Below are 24,244 nucleotides of genomic sequence, written 5' to 3' on the forward strand. Positions count from 1 at the left end.
ATGTACTAGAAATAGAACGATACAAAGAATCCCTGTTGAATGTGCCAAACGCTGAACAACATAGGACTACATTGTAATCCACTTGTTTGTTTTTACTGTGTTACTGACCAGACTCTATTTGAGTGACCTGCCATTGTGGTATATAATGGTGTTGAATAATTGCATTCCTCTCTGGTTTTTATGTCAAAGTTTAAATTTTTTTTTTTACATGAGGCAACATCAACAAAAATAGAGCCCACAAGGCAAACATTAAATGTCTCCAAATTATTTTAATTGCCATTTAGTCCCAGCTGATCATGATGTCATTCAGCTTCAAGCTGTACAAGTCAGTCCTTTTCGAATTGACTTTAATGTCTATGTCTATGTCATCACCTAACTATTTAAACTCCTTTAACACGGTTCCTGCTTTTCCAAATTTCCCACTTTGCCAACTTGTTCATCTTTACCTACATGGAAATGTAAGCCAACATTACAGCACAATTTCTTCAGCATCCTCACTTCAGAGTCTTCAGTCAGTTATTAACTGGTGCTTTAATGTGTAAGTAACTGTAGTAGCTACGGGTTGAAATGTAACTAATTTTAACCACTTTCTATAGTGATATTTTATTCTGTGTACTACGTATACTATAATTTACTTTTGCATACAAATTAACAAAATATAAAGTAACATATAAGTAAAGCTGCGATTTAAAAATCAAAGGTGTAGTTGATTCATTATCTACTCACCACTAAGCAAATGGAGGGGTGGGTGAAGTGTTAGTCCACAAAACACTTTTGGGGTCTCAGGGGTAAACAGCGTTGCAGCCAAATCCAAAACAATTGAAGTAACTGGTGATCAGTTCTTCAAATGTTAACAACAGAAAAACGCAACCGAAAATTCCTCCATACTGCTCCTGTGGTGTCATCCAAGTGTCCGTATCCCCCTGACATTCATTTGCGACTTGTGTTTTAAGCCCCAAAAAAACTACTGGAAGTAGCGATGCTAACACACAACTCCACGTGCCCTTGGGCAAGAGCATGGGCAAAGCATGAGCACAGTTTCCCCTGTTTGTTCCGGACACTTCGATACACCACAGGGGCAGTATGGAGGCAGTCTCTTTCCTGTTGTTTTTTGACATTTGAAAAAATATCAGCAGTTACTTAAATTATATCAGATTTGGCTGCAACGCTGTTTACCCCTGAAACTCATGTGTTTTGTGGAGTGAAACCCCTCCATCACTATAGTGGTGAGTAGATAATGACTATTTAAGGAAAGAGAAAAGAGTTTCCTCTTATAATACAAGCACGCTACACCACTGAGTTCTCTATAGCCTGTCAGAAAAACAGTGTAAGTCTTGTTGTCTGTACTGTCCTCTCTACCATTTCTCTGTATACGCCTCCATCGTTGCAAAAATATGCTAAGCTGGAGAGAATGAAAAGGCCAACAGGGTTAAACAGGCCTGGTTGGCATGGCTCCTCACATCAAAAGAGCTTCTCATCCTCACTCTATTATATACCCGCCGCACCCCGGATGAAATGAACTGAACGAGACCTGGTCCATGCCAGAGAGCAGGCCAAACGGGGCATTTTTGAATTAAAGTCCAGCTGGCAGTGAGCAGCGCGGTGACGCTGGGCTCTTGTGTTTTCTGCATCACAGCCACAGAGGAAGGCTGGGTGAGGTTTTGCAGCATCAGCATGTCAGCAGGCAGAGTCTCCAGTTAGTTCACTCGCATGTTGAGAACTTGTTACTGCAGTGTAATAATTGTCATCATGTAGCACAGCTGCGGTTGCACATCGCCCTGTGACCTCAGCTGGAGTGTTACAGATTTGAAAGAAGCAGCCGTCATCGTGTTGAAGATGAGAGAGGGGATCTGTCTGTGGAAGAGTCGTGTAAGTTGTCTCTTGCTTGCTTCTGTTCAGTCGGTCGCTGAACACATTTCCCTCAGTGGGTAAACAAATGTTTGTTGTCCGTGTGGGTGAGCGAGTGCGTGATCAATTGGTGAGCCTCCACAGTTAATATAGAACCTTCCTAGGTTGTAGACCTACTCTGCTTTACTCAGGCTGCTCAGGCTCCCTGCTCTCTGCGCATTGACGTATGTCTGGAGGATTTTGTTGAGGCTTTGTTACTCTGGGGAAATGAGAAGATATTTATAGCTTGGCTGTGTGGGATGTACCGCTTGGAAGCAGAATCCCTTGTGTGTGGTTTCATATTTGTGTATTTCTCTGTGTGTGTATGTGTGGGCCTTTTGTACACACATATCCTCACAGTGACATGGAGTGTGGGAAAGGTTACTTTCCCATTAACATCAGAAATGGCTCTGTTTGCCTTTCTATTATAAACTGATTAATTTCCTCTTGACACTACCACTTTAGTATAAGTATGGTCTATGTTTATTGTTATATTATTGGTCAATGTAAACAATCACTCGATTAATCAATTTGTTCATTAACATAATTGAATGATAGCAATTTTGACAGCTGGCTCCAATTCTGCTACTATTTGTATCAGTGTTACTTGCTCTGATACTTTATAGAACTGATGATGAATCAGATAACTGCAGTTGAAGGACCATGGAAAAAAACTTACTCAGTGTTTTAATCCTGTAGACCTTGTGATTTGCCCAATTTAATTAACATTTCAGCCTTTTTACATCATCATTATGACTCATCCTGCACTCGGGGGTGTCAAACATATATTAGGTTTTTGTTATCATTATATATGTTCTCTCTCCAAAAAGGATTTTCTATCATTGTTCTTTTCCTCTGTTTAATCCCTGTCACATTCATTGATTAAATCTGCATTTGTATGATAAGATGGTGGCGTCCTCGCCAACAGAGAGAAGAGAGCTGTTGTCATGACTTTCCCTGTTGAGTTGCTTTCTATCATATCTGGCATAGGGGTATGCAGCACTTTCAACATTATGGCTTCTGTCAATGACAATCAATATCCAGGACTATACCCTCCATAGTGCTTGCTCATTGTGGGAACTGTTTGGTTTCTCTATAAAAAATTGTAATGTCTTGACCTTTAATTTAAAGTGCCTTAAAATAATGTATATTATGATTTGGCCCTATACAAATAAAATTTAATTGAATAGCCTTTTTGCAACATGACAATATACACTATCATGACATCCGGTTCACATGGTCTTTTATTGTACCAACTATGGAATGAGCTCAGAAATGAATTGTTTTCTATAGAATTAAATAGAAATATTTTTTATTTCATTCCATTTAAGATGGGACTGCCTGTTTTTGAGTGTGAGGTGTGGGGTTGGGCTTTTCTGATCACACCACCAGGCTTAAGATAATTATATTTGCTGAGGCTTCCTTGCCAGTAAATTGCTACCTCGGCGTGATGATGAGCAAGTTAAAATATAATAATTAAAATATATTTGTTTAGGTTAAAAGCATGGTCAGATATGCTGACTTAGAATACCCTGTAGGTGTGAATGGTTGGCTGTCTTTGTGACTACATCCATATTAATAAGCTTAAAAAAATTCTATTGTAGCTCGATATCAGAGGTAGTGTCTGTCCATGGTAACACACCTGAAAAAGCATATCACCTACCCATTCATCTACACTTTTCCTGTAAACTGCAAGCAGATTGTCTACACTGCAGTTCATTGCTTGGTTTTCAGAAAATAACAAGGAACACCAATTTTAAGCATTAAGAGCAGTTATTTCTTTGGTTGGACCGACAGAGAGGTGACATTTACAGTATTTGTGAAAAATGCTTTGCCCTCACTGCTGGTAGTTGAGGCGGACTGACAAGAACCAATCAGAATTAAATTTTGGATGTCTTTGCGTCGTTGTCAAAGGTAGGAGTTAATGTCCATCCACACTAGAACACAACCCCAGAGTTTTCAAACTAAAATAGGGCCAGCAGCCTTTTCATAAGGGGCTTGAACTAGTGTGGACATCAGGCTTAAATGTAGAAGACATGAGGCATGTTAATACTAAAACATGTTTGTCAGTCTTCTGATTGACTTGAAACCCCTGTGTCGCTCCCTATTGCCCAATGTCAGCTTGAAATGGGTCCAACCAACATAACCTTCATGGACTTAAAAGCAGACGTACCTTATGGATGGATGGACATTTATTGAACGGTATAGCCTATTATGTAGGATTTGGTGGTAGCATTCACAAAATATTGAGCATTAGGCTGCAACATTAACAAAATATAACAAAAGTGAAGGGTTCTTTATACCTTGTGACTCAACCAGTCTATGAAGGGGTTGTTTTATGTGTTGTTGCAGGAGGAGGATGCTGTTACTTTTGGCCTGTCGACTGGCCAGGCTCTGGGGAAGCTCCGGGACCAGCTCAGCAACTTACTGGAGCAGCACCAGAGGACTGCACACAGACCAAACTCTGCACAGGTATACATTACACACATGCACACACACAAATACGCACACAAGATCTGTCAGTTTTTCCAAAAGCTCAAATGAAGTTGTCAAGACGCAGATTCACGAAAACTAATTCAAATATATTTAACCGTCAACCCATCTCTAATGTATTTTATGACAGATACATATTCTTTAGCTAATGCCTTGTTTTTGCCATGTTTTCATAGGAAAAGTGGGTGAATAGCTTCCTTTACCATGGCAACCGTCATTCCTGCCTTCATTGGTCTGGAGCTGCCCTCACTCTTATGGTGGTGTTGGGACTCATATGTTGCTATGGTAGCCAGCCAAAGGGCAGGTAGGTAACTTCTCTTTGATTGAACTGTAATATTCTTGAATATGTCTGATTCTGTGAATTAGGGGTGGGGACTCTACACTGCAATTCAAACTCGTTAGGCAAATCGTAAAAAAAAAAAAAAAAAAGCAACTCAGAAATACAAAAAAAAATCATGACAGCATAAAATTTTTCTTTGTGATCAAATTAAAATAACATAAGATAGTAGAATTACATGTAACTCGGGGTGGTCCCTTTTGGCTGTAAGTCTGTAAGGTCATGATCAGGGAGAAGGAATGTCATTGCTGAGAAACATCATTGCAACTGTCAAGAACAGATCAGCAGTTTTGGAAAGTTGGTAAAGACAAGACAGCAGTCTAGTTTGCGAATACGGGCTCGTAGTGATAAAGAGCAATCTCATCATAATTACAGCTGGAAAAATGCAGCCAAATAGGAAACATGTTATGACAATGTTCTTAGATAGAGTTTATGTCATTTATAAAAGAGTGCATGGGATTCATACTAAAAGTCGATATGTGCACAAAGGCCAAAAATGGTGTACGAAAAAAAAAAGATTCAGATTTGTAAAACTGTGTACAAGCACAGCTGAAGGCAATTTACCTTTAATAAATAATAGTCCACCTGAAAACATGATTACGTGAATCTGCCTGGAAGTCCGCCCTCTACACGCTCACATAAATGGTCCATGCAAAGCACCTCATGAAAATTCAGTTATCCTAATGACCCCGTTTTGTGCGTACACAATGGTTATAAATGATGGTCTTAGGGTGGTGGTGACGATTTAATGTTTTATAAAACTGTCTGTCAACTGCTTAGAAATACAATGGAATGCTAATTAAGTGGTAGCATAGAAAGTAAGAATATGATCAGTCCCAGGATGTGTCATCGGAGGACAACTTTTTTACAGGGTGAAAGTTAAAATGCTGTCACTATTGTAAACAAAACAACTTCTGTTTGATACGAGTCAAACTAATTCATTTGAGATCCCAGATATCCCAATCCACTTTTGAAGTACACTACCGTTCAAAAGTTTGGGGTCACTTAGAAATGTCCTTATTTTTTTAAGAAAAGCACTGTTTTTTTCAATGAAGATAACATTTAATTAATCAGAAATACACTTTATACATTGTTAATGTGATAAATGACTATTCTAGGTGGAAACGGCTGGTTTTTAAAGAAATATATACATAGGTGCATAGAGGCCCATTTCCAGCAACTATCACTTCAGTGTTCTAATGGTACATTGTGTTTGCTAATCGCCTTAGAAGACTAATGGATGATTAGAAAACCCTTGAAAACCTGTGTGCAGTTATGTTAGCACAGCGGAAAACTGTTTAGCTGGTAAGAGAAGCTATAAAACTGGCCTTCCTTTGAGCTAGTTGAGTATATGGAGCATCACATTTGTGGGTTCGAATATGCAAAATGGCCAGAAAAACAGAACTTTCATGTGAAACTCGCCACTCTATTCTTGTTCTTAGAAATGAAGGATATTCAATGCGAGAAATTTCAGAAACTGAAAAACGGTGTGAACTACTCCCTTCAGAGAACAGCACAAAAGGGCTCTAACCAGAGTAGAAAGAGAAGTGGGAGGCCCCGGTGCACAACTCAGCAAGAAGACAAGTATATTAGAGTCTTTAGTTTGAGAAATAGATGCCTCACAGGTCCTCAACTGGCAGCTTCTTTAAATGGTACCCGCAAAACGCCAGTGTCTCTGGGATGCTGGCCTTCTAGGCAGAGTGGCAAAGAAAAAGCCATATCTGAGACTGGCCAGTAAAAAGAAAAGATTGATATGAGCAAAAGAACACAGACATTGGACAGAGGAAGATTGGAAAAAAGTATTATGGACAAACAAAGTTTGAGGTGTTTGGATCAAACAGAAGAACATTTGTGAGATGTAGAACAGGTGAAAAGATGCTGGAAGAGTCCTGACGCCATCTGTCAAGCATGGTGGAGTTCATCTGATGGTCTGGTGCTGCTTTGGTGCTGGTAAAGTGGGAGATTTGTAAAAGGTAAAAGGGATTTTAAATAAGGAAGGCTATCACTCCATTTTGCAACGCCATGCCATACCCTGTGGACAGCGCTTGATTGGAGCCAATTTCCTCCTACAACAGGACAATGACCCAAAGCTCATCTCCAAATTATGCAATAAGTATTTAGGGATGAGGCAGGCAGCTGGTAAGCTGTCTGTAATGGAGTGGCCCGCGCAGTCACCAGATCTCGACCCCATTGAGCTGTTGTGGGAGCGGCTTGACCGTATGGTATGCAAGAAGTGCCCATCAAGCCAATCCAAATTGTGGGAGGGGCTTCAGGAAGCATGGGGTGAAATTTCTACAGATTACCTCAACAAATTAATAGCTAGAATGCCAAAGGTCTGCAATGCTGCAATTGCTGCAAATGGAGCATTCTTTGACGAAAGCAAAGTTTGTAGAACAAAATTAATATTTCAAATAAAAATAATTATTTAGAACATTGTCAATGTCTTGACTATATTTTCTATTCATTTAGCAACTCATTTGATAGATAAAAGTGTGACTTTTCATGGAAAACACGAAATTGTCTGGGTGACCCCAAACTTTTGAGCGGTAGTGTATGTCTTTCAGTTATACAGACTAACGTGTTTGCTTTAGAAGTTATGTATTCACTGTTGTCATTTCCATATTGTGCTGGACTAACTGAAGAGTGAATTCCATTTTTTTTCTACTTGATTTGTCGCATGTTAATGTATCATTGTGCTTTTGACGTCCACAGTTCTGGTATAGAGCTGATGAACGCTGCAGCCCTCCTACTCCTCTTTGTGCTGAACCTGCTGCTGGTCGGACGTCAGGAGAGGCTTAAGTGCAGTGAGATGGTCCGGCGCCTCAAGGACATTATTACACAGCTCAGTGGTGAGTCAGGCGCGTTGAGTCACCACTGTAAATGTTAAATTATGGCAATTGAAAAGAAAATATTGGTTTACTGTAATTTTTGTCTTACTCTAGCTAGCTATATGTTACTCATTATCGGCAGGATTGACAATGAAAGTAGTGGAAACACAGATTAGTGGTAATCATCAGTATCCACAGATGGGATATTGTCCCATATTACATTTTTTAACTGCTTTACTATGATATAAAACTGGTATATAAATTGACTTACTGTCTTTTGATTTCTTGTTGTGTCTTCTTCACTGGTAAATCTTGTTGCTCTTAAGGAAATAGGCATCATTGTCACTGTTCCGAGTACAATGTTAACCACATTTTAGATTTGAGTTTCAAAGGTCTCTGCTGTTCTCATTCCTTAGTCTCCTTGCTCAACAGTTTTTTAATCCATCACTGTTCAGGACCAGACTTAAAGGGGCATCCCTACACTACAAGAAATTTGAAATAATAAATATAAGTTAATAATAAAATTAGCATCAGGTCATGGTTGGATCAAGTGACATGCTTGCTGTATTCATGCAGGTTTTCCTTGCCTATCCCCTCCCTCTGACGACCTGTTCACTGTCTTTCCCTGTATTCCAGACTACCTGTCAGGGTGTGAGGGGGATGTGCGGTGGTCTCAGTCACTGTACCCTGACCTCTACACACCTTCATCTCCTTCGTGGTCCCTTCACTGGACCTACCGTGACTCCCAGCTGGTCAATCTGCCTGTGAGTCTGCTGGTGGAAGGAGACATCATCGCTCTCAGACCTGGTCAAGAAGCATTTGTATCACTCAGAGGCATTAAGGTGAGTAGATACACATATAGGACCTATGTGCACACTCTTGTTTTCTTTGATTATACAGTATACAGAAGTGTCAAACTGTTCCTTTGAAACTAAGCTAGATCATTTCCCTCCTCAGGATGATGAGCACATTGTGTTGGAGCCAGGAGATTTATTTCCCCCATTCTCCCCTCCTCCTTCCCCACGGGCCAATGAGAAGAGAGGACCCCAGAACCCCCAGCAACACCGCCACTTCAGAGTGGTCCGGACTCCTGTGCTGGACACAGTCAGGTAGGGAACTAGGTCCTGTCGGGTCGGGGTCTTGAGAGCTATTTTATTTTACAGAATAATTTTGTAATATTACAAGTGATAAGTTTTAAGAATATATTCATAATTTAATGAGAAAACGTAAAACAATATTACGAGAAAGAGAGAATTGTTTATTTAGGAAATAAACATCAAGGACAGTTCCATTCTCTCCAGATCTTAAACCAATAATTTCTTGACAAACTATGAAACACCTTTGAATATCACACAGATGTAACCAGCGATAGCTTTGCAGTTGACCACTACCAAACATTTCCACTAAGTCTGTGTGGTTCTTTCTTCGGAATAGATCATTTTTTGGCCTAATCTTTTTAAAGTCCCACTTATATTAATGTGGTTCTGACGAGCCCAAAAAATAAGCATATTGTTATTTTCTAAACTTATACTCAATTATAATTTAACACTGTGCTCTTAATTAGTCATTTTAATGGAGGTGACCAACTGATTTTCTGATATTTCCCTTCAAACATAACACTTTGTCTAAAATCATGGTTTTATTCTCTCATACAATTATGACTATTTTTCTCTAAATATTAACACTATTTTCGAAATGTCCGATTTTCTTTTCCCTTTCAGTGGCTCTAATACTCCGTCGTACTTTTGACAGTCTGAAAAAACACAACTTCTCTGAGTTCTCTGTGATGGAGAAAGAAAAATTTGGAGAATTTGTTTGTTTGTTTTTCGATTTTTTTCTTTTTATGTTTTCAACAGGAACAGTTTGGAGTTGGCGCTATCTCGGCCGATCACGGTTCTAGATAATGAGAGGTTTACAGTACAGTCGGTCATGACCAAGATAGTCTCTCCTGTGGTGCTGGTGAGCATTTAACACATTATCAGTTTGTGACAGTGTATTTGTAATCACTTGCTCTCTACGGAAAACAACACAGATGCAATGTGTGCCACCTTAACCTCACTGGTATTTTTACGGTCTGTGCCTTCAGGTGGCGTTCCTGCTAGTGAACACTGTCCGCTTTTTTTGTGACACACCCAGTCTCACCCCGGCCTGCTACAATTTCTTTCAGCTTCAGGTACAATCATTAACAACAACAGACTCACACTTAACAGAGACTTGAGTGTGTGAAGAATTTTGACAGTAATTTTCTTGCTGCACATAAGCAGATTGTACAAACATGTCACCTAGCCTGAATCAGAATCACAAAAAAGGCTTATGTCAACTGGTCAATTATTTATGGATATATATACTGTTCATAATATTGTAATAGACCATATTCAAATATGTGAATTAGGCATTTATAAACAGTTTAGTGTAAAGAGGTCCTAACTAAAAACGATGAAATGATAGATGTGTTAAATGTGTTAATTATTTTTGCAGTTGATGGGTGTTCTGCCCATCCTGCCGCTGCTCTTTCCTGTCATGTGGGTGCTGGTGAACGCCTTCGGAGAGGCCAGGGTCCTCGCAGAGTTCAACCGGTTGTCACCAGCTGGTCTGGTGAGTGATAAACGCATAAATGCACAAAATTCTCATATTGTGATGTGCACTGGCAATAGAGACAGCTTCAGATGCTAATATGGGGTTTTGTGAGTATGAGCCGATATCTACACACACGCACGCACACACACACACACACACACACACACACACACACACACACAAGTAGGGTTTAGACTGATACCTTGGTTTAAATCCCAATGACAAGGTCCATACCAACAGTCAGTAGTCCTACCTATACGATATGCTGAACAATAATAGAATATATAATATACATAATATAATTATTTATTGATTACATTTATATAAAGACCACGCAGGAATTGGGCCATAAAGAAAATTGTGCTATGCATAAGGTACCTAACCGTAACAAAATTACCTACAATTCCGAGACTGTCAGACCACTAATGTGGCTGTGAGCATATCGAAGTAAATCAGTCTCATCAGATTATGACATTTTAAAGCCTTTGAATTTCTAGCACTGAATTTGTTTACGTTGAAATTATGCATTTCTTATTTCTGTCTTCTGTCTTCAGTCCGAGATATCAGGAAAAGCATTCGATAGTCTCACATCGAACCAAACCTCATGCTGGGTTGATGCCATGGCCGCTCTAGTAGCGAAGCATAAACAATTCATAAAAAAATAGCACACAACAACGATTATACTACATAAATCAAGCAAGAATAAACATGGAGGAAACTCAAAACGTGCTTGATCGTGTATTTATGCTTTAAAAATACATCTGCAAAAGTAAAGACAAGGCTCTAGTTTTCTAGTTGCTGGAAACACAGCTATTGACAGCCCTCATGAATACAGAGCCAAATGCCAAATTTAGTTGTCGTCTGATTACTTGTATACCAAAAAATTGAATCAGTCTAACCCTTACACACACACACACACACACACACACACACACACACACACACACACACACACACACACACACACACACACACACACACAGAGAGAGGAGGCACAGCGAGGGCTCTGTGTTTTAACTAGACTCTTCTCTTGCCCCAGCTTGCTAAGTTCTCTGAGGATACTCTAAGCAGCTACACCGAAGTGGTTTCCTCCCAGGTATAACCTCTCACTATCTCACTCCTTCCCTACCCTCCTCCACTTGCTTGGCTCCCTGCTCCACTCGATCCCACCTGTCTTCGAATCGCTCGATGCCCACGCCCTTTGCAACTCCCTCTAAAGCTGTTTTCAGACATGAACTGTGGAAAATGGGGTCCGGACAGTTTAACATATGTAGAGCGCAGCAGGAGATTTTTGGGTCAGAAGAGACGAAAGGAAACATTTTCCGGATATTTGGGTGTGTGATGGTGCCTGGGTAGAGCACCCAGGAGATAGGGCATGATGTATAGATCTCACTGTGGAAGGCTCAGTGTTTTGTTTTTTACAGCACATTGACGCCATTGTTTGCCTTAATTGCCAAAAGGTCTTGAATATTGAGGCCTTCTACCTGAACGGCAGATATTTGTATTCTTACATTTTTGGATAATGAACATAGCGATTGACTTTGACGTTTGCGTTCTTACATACAGCCCCTCCGGGAAATTCCAGGAAAATGTCCGGCCTTCAGTGCATGTCTGAAAGCAGTTTATGTAAACCAGTACACAGCAGTCATTACCCTCCTACTTCCACCCTCCTCAACCTGAATCTTCAATCACATCTTCAATTTCCATGCCATTTCTTAATGAACATCTCCTAAGTCAGTTCACCTCTATGATTTTCCATGTCTTCACTAGCTCTTTTTACCTAGTATGAGCACCTAACTTTGCTTTTTGTGTTATCTCCTCTGCTCTTTTTTTGATAATCAATCCTGCCTTTTTATGATCATTTTCACATCTCATGGATACAACATCCGTCTCCTCCACCTCTCACAGTTTATTTCCAAATCCTGCCATTGCCCTCCCTGGTTGCTGGGCTGTCGGTCTCAAAGAAACACAAAATGAATCAACAGTCCTCATTATATTACCACCGATCTGAAACCATCAGTGTTTTTTTGTCTGGCTTTGGCATTGCTCCAAATGACCTCATAGCCATTGTCAAATAAAAAGAAGAGATTATGCTGAGATACTTTCTCATGAATTTGTCCATGAGCTTTCACCTCTGCCTGTCTGCCTACACTGCATGACTGATAATGAGCCCCAATATGGGCCTGTGCTTGGAATTGTGTTCTTTGTGTTCTTTCCTTGATATATAGGCTTCTGGCTGAGGGGCAAGTATTTTGGGTGCTTTGGCTTTGAACAGATTTTTTTGTCTGTACGTGTTTAAAATATGAACTCTGCAGGCCGATCTGTCTGGTAGCCCATCACAGAATTCATTATGTTTCAGGATGGGTACAGCAACTTGCATGCACTTAATAAAAAATGTAAACAACAGGGAAAACAGCATAAACATTACCCTTGCAGACAGAGCAGTGTGTCAACCCTGTGACCAATTAAAATGCACAAAACCCTTGCAGACAATTCAAATTGGATGTTTTCTAATATATGTGCATGGTTGCTACTGTACACTTGTGACTTTTCTCGTAAACTACAGAAGTCAAGTTTAGCCTTCTTGGTGGAGATGATAAGAGCTGGTCTCTTTTGAGTTGGATCCAAAAAAGGGGTTTGGTGCTTACTCCACTCACAGCTTCCCAACAATGTGATGCAGCAGTCGTTGAGGAGCAACAGTCTGGAATCAGGCCTGCTCAGCTGGAAATCTTATTTCAGCTGATGAAAGAGATATTTGTCTCGTAGACAGGAGGTTTGAATTCTCTCTGCTGTTTTCTGGGCCTGTTGAAGTTTGTGTTGGATAAATTAGATAATTTCACTTTCCTTAACACGAAACATTGTATACTAAATCTTTTTTGTAACACATGAAAAAGTAATTGCCCCTAAAACGTAATAACTAGTTTTGACCTTGGCAGCAACAAGTCAAGGAAGTCAATTGTGGATGATACCTGAAGAGAGAGGGCAAGGAAGGGAGTTGTGTTAAAGAGTGTTTCCCAATGCAAGTTGTGATTGTTTGTTTCCCTGCTGAAAACTCATTATGGATTTCATCCAAAAATAATCAAAATCTGCATGGATGATTTGGATCACTCACAAAAATGCTGCACCTTGTTCTAGGCTTCTCCTCTCACCTTGTGCCACTAGCACTGTAGCTCTGTATCTTCTCTTTCATTAGGATGTTGTCCAATCACAAAGCAGATCAAGTCATCTATCCATTTTATTGCTGGTAGCATTGTGATTTTTATATATTTATTTGTTGACTAATATACATCCTGTTTTTATTGTGTGGTGGAAGTCAGTCCTCTAACTTATTGTATGTATGTATGTATGTGTGTGTGTGTGTGTGTGTGTGCGTGTGTGTGTGCGTGTGCACGCCTATTCATGCAGGAGATACTGCGTTGTGTGTGGAGACACCTGGTCGGCGTCCTAAAGGGAGAGTCTCAGACACTGTGCTTCACTTCCAGCCTCTTACACACTCTGGGATCTGTCACTGTGAGTATTACAGGGTTGAAGTGGAGCATATACATCTGAGCTGACCAATATTACAATTTTTAATCTATTGTTGATCTATTGATAGTATATTAGTCAAAATAAGCTTATTCAGTCTGCTCATAGATATCCAATAAAAAAATACGGAATTCTTTGTTTGTAAGGTCCTGCCAGGGTTTGTTTTCAAACTAGTTATTCATGGGAAACAGCTTTCTAAGTCAAGTGTAAAGTAAAAAGTTATAAAATAAATATGGGGTAAATATGATATTATCCTAATATTCAGAAGTGCCATGATGCATATTAATGACAGCCACATAATTGTCCTTTAGGGTTCTATTGACACCTGCTGGCAAGTTATAGTAAGTCTGACAGTGTAAAATGATGATACAGTTTGTAATTAGACATCACTCTACTAATTAAACATATTTTTATGATTCAGTTATTTGCAGTTGCTGACGACATTGTCTCTAATGTCTGTTTTGAACTTCAACTTAGAAATTCCGCATCTAAAGTAATCCAATAATCTGTATCTGCACAGTTATGGTTACATTGCAAACATGAACTGCTGTTAGCAATTTAAAAACAGTTTGGACTTCAACACAGTTATTAATCTTTTACATGATCTTACGTGTTTCTTTGTAGTCATTTGGGTTTCCTTCTGTTGAGTCTCTCCAATGTTTACATAATAAACTACCCTAATTATACCCATGTATATAGAAACCGCATTGAAGACTTGTTGGTGAGTGTTCAGTATGTGTTTAAGTTGTAAATGGTTTGTGTGCATGTGTAGGTGCTGTGTTGTGTGGACAAACAGGGTATCCTGTCCTGGCCTAATCCCAGTCCAGAGACTGTGCTGTTCTTCAGCGGACGCGTTGAACCGCCTCACAACAGCCAGGACGATCTCAGAGACGACCTGTCTGTCAACTCCTACTGCCGAGGGGAGACGGAGGATGACAGGGATGAGGTGAGTGTGTGCGTTTATGTTTTCAACGTCACCAGCAACCTAACTCTAGAGGTTGGTACTGATAATTTGAGAAATGCAAAGCAGAAGTTTTGAATTCATTCCATGATAATGTACGGTTTTGTATCTACCCCTGACCTGTTGTCATTGATGTGCAGGTTGGGGAGGTGCAGGCCCTGCTCTGTCTTCCTGCAGAGTCCTCCACTCAGGTTGGGGAGGGGCTGGAGCTGATCGAGACCTCACATGACACTATTTGCTCATCCGAAACTCTCCGGCTTCGGCGTAACTGCCAGCCCGCACACAGCCGAACCAAACACCACTCTGGATCCAATGTTAGCTTCAGCCATGACACTGAGGGAGGCGTGGACGACCAGGCCCTGGTAAAAAAAAAATGGACATGAATTTGTACAAGTGGTTGTGAATGTAGGAAAAGAGTTATGAATCAGTCAATTCACTGCATTGTAAACATGCTTATCTTCTCATTTCGATTCCTTTTTTCTCCAGGACTTCGCAATGGGCTGCCCGGAGACAGAGGCAGAAGACTTTGTGTGCGACTACCACCTGGAGATGCTGAGCCTATCGCAGGACCAGCAGAACCCAGCCAGCATCCAGTTCGATGACCTCTCCTGGCAGTGCCACCTCCCCTCCCTCAAGCCGCTGGGCCTCAACATTATGCTGAACCTCTGCAACGTCAGCGTCACCCAGCAGCTCTGCCGCTTCTCTGACCACCTGTCAAACCTGGCTCTGCAGGAGAGCCATGGCACCGTGCTGCCAGTCTACGTACCCTGGGGGCTCTGTGAACTCTCCAGGCTTATAGGTGAGGTGGTGATGGTGTCTGTTCTTTCTACATCTAGTTGGTTTAGAGAAACCTTCTCATCCCATGACCTGGTTTGCCCTGTAGTACTGATTGTTGTTAGGTCATATGAAAACACAGTGATCACGCAGATCACTGTTGATGGTCGGTGAATGAATCTACTATTGTTTCGGGAAAAATGTATTTACTGCGAGAGAACTAGAATTTGAAAAAGTCACATGGAAGCTGAACATTTCTTCACTAGACCGACAGGGCAAGTCCAACTGAAATTTTTCAGATGAAGAGATGTGGACCTGTGGAAGAGTGTATAAAATCATCCATACCTCAAGCACTAGACAACCAAAAGAGATTAAACCTTCTATACAGGCGCTCCAGAGGGAAGTGCTTAACAAAACTGAAATGTGTTCTCAACCAACCAATGGTGAATTATAACGCTCTAATTTCAGTAAAATGTCCTCACTTTTCTTCTACTATATATTTATAGCTAGATTTGTTCAGCTCATTTAATTTCTCATCAGTAGTGACTGTGAGCAGCAGCCACAGCAGTAACACTCATTTTCTTCAGGATACTGTAATATATTTCGGAAGTTCTGGGGGGAGCTTTCCAAATGCTGAGCATTAGAGAGGCCAAATAAAAGAGTTTTAAGCATGTGAGAGTAAATCTCTTGAGCTGATTACAGCTTTGAGGTGTGGTGTTGTTGTTTTAGCCTGTGGGCACACTATGCACACTCTTTTGACGCGACCTGAAAATGCTCCACTGACACTGACATGTAGGTTTAGAAAAAGGCACACACATGTGTAAAGGACCTTCTCTGAAATAGAAGCTTTTTAATCATTTATGTATTGATATAATCCCCATAAAACATGTGCAGTATTTTTGATTGTGAGAATAAATTACTAATTGTGATTTCAGTTACACTTAAAGGCTCTGAACTGATGTGAAAGATCATCAGTGTCATAAAGTCTGTTTTACAGTAACTCATTACCCTTGTCTTTTTGCATTATTGTGTGTCAGGCTTCACTCCTGGTGCGAGGGAGCTGTTCAAGCAGGAGAACCACTTGGCTCTGTACCAGCTGCCAACTGGAGAGAAAACCAAAGAGTTTACCTCCCGCCACCTTCATTACTTCACCAAACGCCAGCCTCCCATGTCGCACCTCATCTCCCTGTTCGTACGAGACTCCTCCTCCCGTGAGTCCACATACACTTCTGTCTGCCCATGTTATTCTACTGCTCAGATGTTTTTATGGAAAATGGATAACTATTCTTTCTTTTTATCTTGATGCCTTATGCTAATGTTGTTGAGGTCTCTGTTGTAGATAATGTCCAGATGCTGTCACATGGCTCAGCTGACCTCATCTTGGAGGCCTGCACTGACTTCTGGGATGGAACTGATATCTATCCTTTATCAGGTTCAGACAGGTGCAGTCTCTCATCACTCATATGGGATTACATTACATTACATTATTACATTTCATTTAGATGACGCTTTTATCCAAAGCGACTTACAATAAGTGCATTCAACCCCAAGGGTACAAACCAAGAACAACAAGAATCAAGAAAGTACAGTTCCTTTAAAAATAAAGCAAAATAACAAAGTGCTATAAGTAAGTGCCATTTAAGTGCTACTAAAGTGTTAGTTTCAAAAAGTTGTTAGTATATATAAGATTTTTTTTCCTTTTTATTCAAGGTATAGTCGGAAGAGGTGTGTTTTTAGTTTTCGGCGGAAGATGTGTAAACTTTCTGATGTCCAGGATGTCGATGGGGAGCTCATTCCACCATTTAGGAGCCAGTGTCAACCATTGCTTATTTGCACTTATCTAATACAACAGTCTTGTGATAAGTCCTACCCCCTCGAAGGTTAGAACTCCTGGATCTGCACCAATATGAGCAGATGTAATGGGTTCTTCTGTGACCCCATTTTGTGTAACACTGCTAACTAAAAAAACAAATGTAGACAAACAACATAACTTCCAGTGGTAATGGATGTTCAGCACAACACAATAGCACCACAAACTACATCCTCCAAAATGACAATACAATAAAGTTGAAGGAGAATCTTTCTGAAATGGATTCATCAAAAGAAAATGAATATAAACTTCTTGAAGGTAGGATTTATGATAGAATTGTTGGGTTGGATTGTGCTAGTTTATATCCAACTAACTGCCAGCTGAGTGTATGACTAATATCATAATTGAAACTGTGTTATTTGTGTCACAGAAAGAAGGTTCTGGACTTCTACCAACGTGCCTGTTTGTCAGGTTACTGCTCAGCCTTTGCCTACAAACCCATGCAAGTGTCATTGTCAAGTGAACTGAGTGGGAAATGTGTAGAGCTGGCCCCCGGGCCTTGCCTCTTCTCTGGAGTGGAACTGCCCTCCACTACCCCAATCAAACAGAACTCCTACAGGAACAGCTGGAGCTCAGATGGTACGAGTCAGTGACAGAGGGAAGGATGGTTGAGATGATAATATAAATCTCTAATTATTTCTCTCTTTCTTTTTTTCCATCTGTGCTCATCTTGTCTGCAGAGGGTATCGGTGAGGGGGTTGAGCGTGAGGACTGTGTTCAGGCCCTGAGTGGCCAGATCTTCATGGGAATGGTGTCGTCTCAGTTCCAGGCGAGGCTGGATACAGTTCGGCTTATTGATGCCTTGGTCACTGCTTGCATCCGCTTTGTTTACTTTTCAATGGAGGATGAGCTCCGCAGCAAGGTGAACACACACATGCTCAATATTTTGTAGTATCTAGTTTATGTCTATGATAGTATTTAGTTAATGCATTTGTCTTATTAGGCCTTGTCTACACAACTGCAGAGTATATACTGATATGGTTTACCCCTCTATTAAAAAAACTAAACAAATATCTGTCCACACATTTTGTTGTACAAAATAATTTTGTCCAGACAAAAAGACAAATTCGACACTCAAATAAGCATGCTGGGCTCGTAGGTGGTGATAAAGTCTGCATCTTCGTTCCATTAAATACTAGAGAATAATACTGTAAGCATGCATTGTGAGCTTATTTTCCTTTGGCGGTAGTAACCAAAACAACTAGAACAATACTAGCTAGCTAATAATTTTACTTATATCTTTGCTTATATATTGGGTGATGCAGATACTCGTAAAAGTCGATAATGTGACGCAGTAATGTTAAATATAGCTGCAAACGTGTTATTAGACCTTTTAGTGCTAACCAAACATAGAGCAACTGGTGTATAGCCACCTTGCTGTTGTTTCTGCTGCATGCTCATTACACAAAACACCAGTGGGTATACACTGGGGCTTCATGATATTAGGAAAACATGCGATATGTGATAACGATACATTTTCGATATATCGTGCATGCACAATGTTAAATGTGACATCATCATTTCCCAAACTCTCCATTTTACATGCATACACAGAACCCACCATTTTTGAAAATCTGCACTTTGGAAGGGCTTAGTATTAATCTTACTTTTAAGTGCCTTAAAACCTGCAGATGAGATCGAGGCTCGAACAGAGTGGGACCATTTTTTTTTTTTTTGTGAGAAATTAAAAAAAATTCTTTGTTGTAGCCGCTTCAGTTTTTTTACAACAAATAATTCCAGAGATAAAAATAAAATAATGGTAAATGAATAGTATATGGTTTGTGTTCATTTGTAATAAAATGCATCTAATATTTATGCAGAATGCTGTGGAAAATCTACCTAGTGTCAAGATCAGTACACAGTAGAGAAGTGTCAGTATACATGCTGTGCATAAGAGGGTGTATATATATGTGGCTGCTTTTCTGTCCATGCAGGTGTTTGCTGAGAAGATGGGTTTAGAGACAGGCTGGAACTGTCACATCTCTCTGACTCCAAACGGAGAAAGTCCTTGTGACGGAGCTCCATCCAGCCCCATTCATGGCTCCCTACATGAAGACCTGAACCAAGGTAGCAAACCTGTGTTTTCACACAGTGACAGTATTAATCATCTTCATACAGTTACTGTCTGGATGCAATTCCTGACTTTTCTACTTTAAAGAACTCGCTTCATATGTTTCACAGATTCTCGAGATGAAGCAGAGGGTCCGTTGTTGCCAGAGGAGGAAGGCCACTCTGACCTCGCCAGTTTCCAGCCCACAGACAGTGATGTGCCCAGCTTCCTGGAGGACTGCAACAGAGTAACAATATGTTTATTTAAACCAATTGAGCTACTGCTCACATCTCCCTACAGTGGAAAAAAGTATCAGTATCTGTTTATCTTGTCAGCCTTTTATATAGACTGATAGACAGTTTTCTTTATAGCATCAGTTGATAACATGTCAGCTAAATATTTGAAGCTAAAACTAGCAGGAAGAGCCATGAGCTCAAAAAGTTAACAATGAAAGAAACATACACAAATACAAATCTGACTGACAGAGCTTGTGATCACATAAGTTATACAAAGTTGACCACAGCTCAGTTGTCTAGAAATATTTAAATGTTAGTCATTATTTTTGCTGTCTGTGCATTTTCCTTTATTGTATTGGGGCGGCTGTGGCTGAGTGGTAGAGCGTTCGTCCTCCAAACAGAAGGTCGGCAGTTCAATCCCCAGTATTCCCCATCTGCATGCCGAAGTGTCCTTGGGCAAGATGCTGAACCCAGAATTGCCCCTCATAGAACAAATAGTGCTGCTAATAGATTCACTGTATGAATGAATGGGTGAATGCTAAACTGTAATGTAAAGCGCATTGAGTGGTCATCAAAACTAGTCTAGCTCTATATATAATACAAACAATTTAACAATTTATTGTTAATTAGTTGTATGCACTTGGGATGGTGATTTCATGCATAGGAACTATGTGAACTATTCATGTGCTTACGCACGCACACACACTCTCTCTCATAAGAGCGAGACATACGTAGACGTGCTAAATTTACCTACCAGAGTTTGCACAAACACCCTGTCTTTGTTTGTTTTTAAAGGGTATTTTGACAACTGTAGCGCTAATAGTCCGTGCATGTCTCTTCTGTCTATTCTCACTTCATCACCACACATACTGTGCCTTACCTCCACATTCTAATGTCCTTAGGTCCGTACGTACATCCCACTCTCGTGAACACATTATCTCGCAACACCTTGACAGAATATCTTCAAATTTGGCGCAAATGCTCATAAACTGATTTACACAAAAAAAAATTATAGTTTTTATTGGATTCCTTCAAAGTCTTCATTACAAATATTATAAGTCTGAACAAAGATTTAAACTATAGCTTGTCTGGTTGGCGGAGGAAAACAACTGAAAGGCTGGGGTCTTATTTGACTGTTCCTCTTTTGTATCCCTGCTCTTTGTCAGGCCAAGCTACCTCGTGGTATCCACCAGGTCCGTCCACATTTGAAGAACATCGATAATGTGCCTCTTTTGGTGCCACTCTTCACTGACTGCACCCCTGAGAGTGAGTATCCCTGATGTGTTTGTGTTTCATCCTCATTATGTGTACTACCACTTTCTTTTGAATATGCATTCTCTTACCATCAGGATACCATTGTAATTTGCAGGGTGCATTGAGCTTTCCATTGATATATAGTTTTGTTAATTGTAAATCCATTTCTAAACATTTTCTTGACATGGAAATTGACTTGAATACATGTCAGAATAAAAGCAGACTCAGCCTTATAAGATAATTTGCTTTCAAAAAGTCAAAGACAGTTTTTATTGTAAATAATTATTATTCATAAATACATTTGATAATTAATAACTAATTAAACCCAGACTTATAAGAAAAGCAAACAAACAGTTAAACCTACATCAGTGTGATAGGGATAACCGATAATGACAGACACCAAACAGGTTGTCCCTGAAAAGGATTATGTATATATACATATTACCTTTTTAATGATAATTAAATAAATAAAAAACAAGTATTGCGTATTGGTAGGATAAGAAAATGTCTCAAATGTGACTGTTTAGTTTAAAAAGATACAGAGGTAATGATGTCTGATCTACTGAGTGAGCCACATGGCTTTAACCCAGGGTAAATAGTTAAATTCAGTTTTATTTGTATGGCACCAAATCACAACGTTCATTATCTCAAGGCTCTTTACGTAGTAAGATTGAGACATTACAATGAGGATTAATTCAAGAAAAGAGTTGATGACCTGTGTCTGTATTCTAGATCCACTCAATGGTTGACTTACAGTTATAAATACACTTACACTGGTGTTTTCTTCACAGCCATGTGTGAGATGATGAAGATCATGCAGGAAAACAGGGAGGTTACATGTTGTCTGGGAAGCGCTGGCAATTTCCGCAACAGCTGTCTCTTCTTACAGAGTAATCTCAGGTATACACACATTAACATAGTACATCCCTCCCATTAGTCAACTGATGCTACTGTGGGGCTTGACCAGTGTTTGTTTGTAATTTTAATAGTTGATTGTAATTATTTTCACAATTTGAACCACAGTTTTGAATACTCAGAAGTTGTATTTATATTATCAGAAATCTGAAAATCACGATTAAAACTCCTACATTCCTTACAATTTGTGGAATACAGATGAAATGTCGCATTGGAAATGCAAATAATGGAAAGGAGGTTGATCTCTGGTACCTTTATTACTATTTAGTTGTGCAAAGATTTGTATCTTATTTGTTCCTGAGACTGCTACCTCCATTCTAATACAATGGATATCGAAATAATACAAGTTCAGAAAGCAACATGAAGTAAAGTACAGTTAGTTTCCCAGACTATTTTTGCGGTAGAAATAAAAAGTTCATCCACATCTATTGTACTGATTTGACTAAAGCTATATGAGAATATGGTTTAATGTAATTTGGGTGGAAGGACACTTTACAGACGTGCATAGAGGATACTAATACTGATCGTTAGATTATGGTACAATGAATAATCACAAACTAGTTCACATAAATTTTGGTCCTGATTGGCCCATGTGTGACTTTTCACCCGTGTATCTCCACAGCATCGCTCTGGACCCTCTGTACCCCTCTCAATGTTCATGGGAAACCTTTGGCTATGCCACCGGAGGAGGGTTCAATGGAGAAGTTGAAGGTCTGTCTCCTCTGAGGCTCTCTGGAAAGCTCAACACTCTGGGCTGCTCCGTCACCTTCCACCAAGGAGAGAGCGTCAGCATGATCAAGCTCATAGAGCAGGTCAGACACACACATGCAGTCATTCACTAATACTGGGGTCAGACGACTTGATGTTAGCCCGAGGACAGCCCTTGAACTAGGAAGACGTATGGCAGTGGGCTGGTTCAGAAATAATCAGTGGGTATCACGGATGACAATCAATCATTTTATAACATGTAATCTCATCAAATGGATGGCAACTGACATCCTGAAAGAAACTCTTGCATGTTTCACCTTCCACGACTTTACATTTGTGATGTTGGTCAATACAAGCACAGCTGACAGTGCTCTGCCTGAAGAGATGAATCCACACACAAATGAAGATATGTCGAAGCAAAAGAGGAATTTTCTCTGGTGTCACAAGATGGAAGTGTGGACCTGAGGAAAGGTTTTAATTTCCAAACACACAACCCTTCAGATGCCATGTTTGTTTACATAAGTGTCCCTGGAAGTCTGTCACAAGTGCTTCCTTTCTGGTGTCATCATTCACAATGTAAGAAACAGCTTGATTGGCTTGGGAGCAACATGTAGTCTCTCCTGTTTCTCTGCCACGACACAGCAATATCCTTATCTGACACAGTGACCATTAACACACAACTCTATATTGTATTATATGACCCCAGTATAAATGAGTCAAAGAGAAACTTTACTTTAATCATGATTTTCCCTTTGTGTGAAATTTCCAGGCACGCCACACAACCTATGGCATCCGCAAATGCTTCCTTTTCCTGCTCCAGTGCCAGCTCAGTCTGGTCATCCTGCAGGTGAGAGAGAATGCGTCACAAACACAGAACATAAGGATCTTTACACTGTGCTGTACTGTAAACTTTATTTAATCCCTCAAATAAGATGGTGGTGTACGGACACAAATTGAATCAAATAAAGAAGGACTATTTCAGAACAATAGAGCAAACACCTCTCTGACAAAAACAGGACCAGTAACCTTGACTGACTTTCCTCCATATAAGATCGATATTCTCCAATTCAGTCAATAATAATGAAATCCATCAAACTTTCAGAATTCCAACTGTTATAATTGACAGTATTGAGGCAGATTTGTGTAAATGAAATGACATGATATCAAATTAACAGATGTTGTATATCTGGTGTTTGTCTGTAGTTCCTAGCTTGTCTGGCTCAGCTTCCCCCTCCACTGAACACCACTGACATCCTCTGGCTGTCCTGCTTCAGCTGCCCACTTCTAAGGTACACAAACACACACATTAACCCTAACCCTAACACACATGCACGTCTCTCTACTGTTGTGAGGACACTCATTGACATAATGCATTTCCTAGCCCCTTACCCTAACCTTAACCATCACAACTAAATGCCTAACCCTTACCCTAACCCTAACACTGACCTAAACCTAATTCTAACCCTAACGCTCACCCTAAAACCAAGTCTTGACCCTCACACAGCCCATTTAATTTGTGAGGCCCAGCCAAAATGCCCTCAAGCGGTCAAATGTCTTCACCATGATGGTATTGAACCAAAATTGGCCCTCATAACTATAGAGAGACTTGCCCGCACTCCCACAAACACTCTGTTAACAATTTAACTGTTTTGTGTAGAATCTCATAATAATGATTCGTCATGGTTCATTTGTGTTGTGTTGACAGTGTTTCACTTCTGGGGAAACCTCCAGACTTTTCCGTCATGGCAGTTGCCACAGGGAAGAACCTAGACGCCATTCCAAGAAAGGTGTGATCCCACCTCTGACATTTTTTTAAACCTAGCGTATTT

The 24,244-nt window shown here is 40.1% G+C and overlaps 1 protein-coding gene across 5 annotated transcripts in view; it reads left to right on the top strand.

Moving 5' to 3' along the window:
- The window catches only part of tmem94 (transmembrane protein 94), a 33,907-nt gene that overhangs the window by 3,426 nt on the left and 6,237 nt on the right, over positions 1–24,244 (top strand). For 2 of the 5 annotated variants that reach the window (XM_053414535.1, XM_053414536.1), the window contains exons 3-27: positions 4,240–4,359; positions 4,557–4,684; positions 7,430–7,566; positions 8,182–8,387; positions 8,503–8,654; positions 9,402–9,504; positions 9,632–9,718; positions 10,024–10,140; positions 11,162–11,218; positions 13,528–13,632; positions 14,420–14,593; positions 14,749–14,970; positions 15,095–15,407; positions 16,420–16,593; positions 16,722–16,824; positions 17,623–17,831; positions 17,933–18,114; positions 19,187–19,319; positions 19,434–19,549; positions 20,705–20,804; positions 21,584–21,692; positions 22,330–22,519; positions 23,185–23,262; positions 23,619–23,704; positions 24,121–24,202. In XM_053414535.1, coding sequence (XP_053270510.1) covers positions 4,240–4,359; positions 4,557–4,684; positions 7,430–7,566; positions 8,182–8,387; positions 8,503–8,654; positions 9,402–9,504; positions 9,632–9,718; positions 10,024–10,140; positions 11,162–11,218; positions 13,528–13,632; positions 14,420–14,593; positions 14,749–14,970; positions 15,095–15,407; positions 16,420–16,593; positions 16,722–16,824; positions 17,623–17,831; positions 17,933–18,114; positions 19,187–19,319; positions 19,434–19,549; positions 20,705–20,804; positions 21,584–21,692; positions 22,330–22,519; positions 23,185–23,262; positions 23,619–23,704; positions 24,121–24,202 — 3,483 coding nt within the window. Of the gene's footprint in view, positions 1–1,709; positions 1,870–4,239; positions 4,360–4,556; positions 4,685–7,429; positions 7,567–8,181; positions 8,388–8,502; positions 8,655–9,401; positions 9,505–9,631; positions 9,719–10,023; positions 10,141–11,161; positions 11,219–13,527; positions 13,633–14,419; positions 14,594–14,748; positions 14,971–15,094; positions 15,408–16,419; positions 16,594–16,721; positions 16,825–17,622; positions 17,832–17,932; positions 18,115–19,186; positions 19,320–19,433; positions 19,550–20,704; positions 20,805–21,583; positions 21,693–22,329; positions 22,520–23,184; positions 23,263–23,618; positions 23,705–24,120; positions 24,203–24,244 lie in introns of those variants that run through there. The other 3 variants (XM_053414534.1, XM_053414538.1, XM_053414537.1) reach the window with 3 other exon arrangements.

Source organism: Pleuronectes platessa, chromosome 21 (genome assembly GCF_947347685.1).
Source record: "Pleuronectes platessa chromosome 21, fPlePla1.1, whole genome shotgun sequence".
NCBI classification, from domain to species: Eukaryota; Metazoa; Chordata; class Actinopteri; order Pleuronectiformes; family Pleuronectidae; genus Pleuronectes; species Pleuronectes platessa.